Here is a 3,177-nt window from a genome sequence, read left to right on the forward strand (position 1 = left end):
GTTGGGGAGTAAAATAGTTTTCTTTCATATAAATGCTGTTTTTGATATTTTCATTCAAAGAAAATTCCTGAAAAAAATGTATCACCAAAATAAAATATTAACATAAAAATTGAAAATATTAAAATAAATCCTAAAGATATGCATAGCAAAAATATTAAAATAAAATAAACTTTTTTGTTTATAAAATAAACAAAAATAAGATTTTAAAATTAAGTTTAAATATTAAAATTAAATTACAATTTTTCTTGAAAATATCTATCACAAAAATCAAATATTAAAATAACTATTTTTAACACTGACAAAATAAAAAGTTTCTTGTGCACCAAATAAGCATATTAGAATGATTTCTGAAGGATCATGTGACACTAAAAATTCAGATTTGCTATCACAGAAATAAATTACATTTTATAACATATTAAAATAGAAAACAGTTGTTTCCTTAATAACATTGTAATAATATTTAACAATATTAATGTTTTTGAATTCTTAATCAAATAAATGCATCCTTGGTGCATTTACTAAAACAGTCTCTTTTTTGTTTTTAAAGACATAGATTGGATTAGTTTACCACAGACCAGGTTAATCAGTGAATTAGTATGTCTATACTTTGTAAACTGTATGTAACCTTTATCCTGGCACAATGCTTTGCCCCTGAAACTTGCATTGTAAATACATTGTAGATTTTTGTCTGTTTTTTCAATTAATCAACAGCATGCAAGGGTCTTGCATATTTTTCAAAGAGTTATTGCATAAACCTTGCAAACCCTGCAAGTCTAGTTCTTTCCCAGAAGAGCCTGAGAACTCATAAACATGACTTCATCTCCAAGCGGATTGATTAAAACCTGTGCTCGCAGACTCTTGGAAAGCCTACCAATCTGATTAGAACTTGCCATGTTGAGAAAGCTCTTGCCATATTTTGCCGACTGCAGCTAGCTGTGCATTGACACCAACAGTCGGCATACTCATATCCCAACAAATTTCAAGGCATCCTTCATTGTTCTATGTGATCATAGTCTTGGTGTGTGTGTGTGAGACTGCTCAGCGTATGTATCCTTAGCTCTGTCTGTCACACTGACACTCACAGAGAGGCTGAATTCTCTAATCTGTCTCTCAAACCGAGAGAAAAATACCTGTCAAAGAGCTGCACGCCACTCTCAGAGGTGACAGTCTCATAAAATAAAGAATGCTCTCTTCCCTCTCGCTCTCTCTTTAACTTCCTCTCACAGTTTCCTTTCATTCACACTGCTAGCAGAGCTATTGGAATACGCTGCTAATGGAATACGCGTGCAGGTTTATTTGTATTTTAAATATTAAAACTAAGGAATAGTTAAAGCGATTGATTCTAGAGCGCTCCAGCTGGTTGTTTAGGGTGATGCTATGTGCTTGCTAAATTGCTCTGGTAAGTTCTGGGTTGGAACAGGAAGTTAACACACCTGTGGTTCTGTCTTTAAGTGCCGTCCGACACATCTCAATGCGGGCCGAGTGGAAGGGCACGTATCTGTCCTGTGGAGAGGCCACCAACACCACGTTCCTGAAGAACTGCAGACCTGGACAAAGAGAGAAAGAAAACATGAGTATGCGTGTATGTGTCTGTGTTTAATCTTGCTTGTTTTTCAATGAATCTCTACCTGGTTTCTTGCTGAGCATGTAGAGGAAGGTCTGTCGCGGGTCGGTGTGGTCTCTGAATGTAAGCTGCAGTAGGGAACCAGACTTCTTGAGTTTTTGCATTAGCCACAGACCTGAAGAACAAGGATAGAAAGTCATACGGGTTTAGAATGAGATGAAGTTGGGGAAATGATGACCGACTCCCTGATCAACTCTACACCAACTTCATATACACTACTGTTCAAATGTTCAAATGTACCTGTGCTGACCAGCGTGCTGTTATTATACAGTGTTCCCAGGTGGGGTCCAGACAAGGACAGGAAGGTGTGGAGTTTACAAAGGTAACAGCGGAATCTGGGTCGGGTCAGCACAGAGCGGATGATGACGTTCCCCAAAGAGTGTCCGATAAAACTGGAAAAAATAGGCAAAAAAAGTCAGGCATTGAACCTTCCAAAGATAAGTGTTCAAAATGAGGATCCATTTCATTTTCATTGCAAGTTATTCTTACATTTTCTTAGGAACTACAGTTTTAATTAAGTCTGCCATGATCATTATGAAACCTTTAAACATTTGATTTTGAGAAGACGTGAAACTCTAGAGACTTCAGAGAGATTAAAAAATAAATTACTGTGAGTGTAAAATTAAGATTAAAAAGCTTTATATGAACTAGGAGACACCTTGTTACATTTTCCAGTGTATTGTGTGAATATCGTTAGACTTAATTTCTTCTAAAAGCTAAACGCTACCTTTCTTCTACTCTTCTGCCATCTTGTGGTAATAATAAGTATAACAGTTGCAGTTCTAGTGGGATCAGTGGAGCCATCACACTTCAGCTTCTGTATGCAGCTATTTATTACTCACTCTAAAGCATATCTTTAATGTGAAGCTTTATACTTCATGCTACACTTGATATCTGGATCAAACATTTTGAATGCAAACCTTGTCTACAACATACGATGTTGTAACAAGCTGAAGATCATACATTTGTTAAATTGTTCATGAATATCCAGATGTAAAGACCACACTTAATGAGGCTTATATAACATGATTAACTACTCTGAAGTGGTTGTGGCAGATGTGTCTATTGTCCAACCACAAGGGGGCGCACTAGTCTGTAAAATGTATTTTTGTGTACAGTGTGTGGGATCACAGGGTTTTAAAAAGTCATATAGCATCAGTGTTCACATGGACTAGTTAGACCTTGCTGGTTGATGTCGTAACTATATGTAGTATTCTCTCAAATAAATTAATACTCAGAACAGACAGACACGGACACGTTTCTTCCAAGAACTCACTTTTTACTCTACTCTCTTTTTTTCCTTTAGGCACAGCATCAGAACAAGCCTACATCGCCATCTACTGGACACAACATATTCCCCCTTTTGTGAGAAGAAATACTACAACTTCCACAATAAGTAATAACATAATACAACAGCATCATTTAACAAATTTAAATACTACTGAAATTCTCCCCCCATTTTTTTATTTACTCTTACTGTTTCTGCCTTTAATGTGAACTAGGCAATTCTCTTCTTTTTTTTTTCTTACTTCTCAAGCTACATAGTCCTTCAA

The 3,177-nt window shown here is 36.0% G+C and overlaps 1 protein-coding gene across 1 annotated transcript in view; it reads right to left on the reverse strand.

The window, feature by feature from the left end:
• The window catches only part of LOC107687062 (protein FAM135B-like), a 65,292-nt gene that overhangs the window by 2,571 nt on the left and 59,544 nt on the right, over positions 1-3,177 (reverse strand). The window contains exons 17-19 of the mRNA XM_016484211.1: positions 1,865-2,016; positions 1,629-1,739; positions 1,434-1,547 (exon numbers count right to left, since the gene is read on the reverse strand). Of these exons, the coding sequence (XP_016339697.1) occupies positions 1,434-1,547; positions 1,629-1,739; positions 1,865-2,016 (377 nt within the window). The remainder of the gene's footprint in view (positions 1-1,433; positions 1,548-1,628; positions 1,740-1,864; positions 2,017-3,177) is intronic.

Source organism: Sinocyclocheilus anshuiensis, unplaced genomic scaffold (genome assembly GCF_001515605.1).
Source record: "Sinocyclocheilus anshuiensis isolate Anshui unplaced genomic scaffold, SAMN03320099.WGS_v1.1 scaffold1641, whole genome shotgun sequence".
NCBI lineage: Eukaryota > Metazoa > Chordata > Actinopteri > Cypriniformes > Cyprinidae > Sinocyclocheilus > Sinocyclocheilus anshuiensis.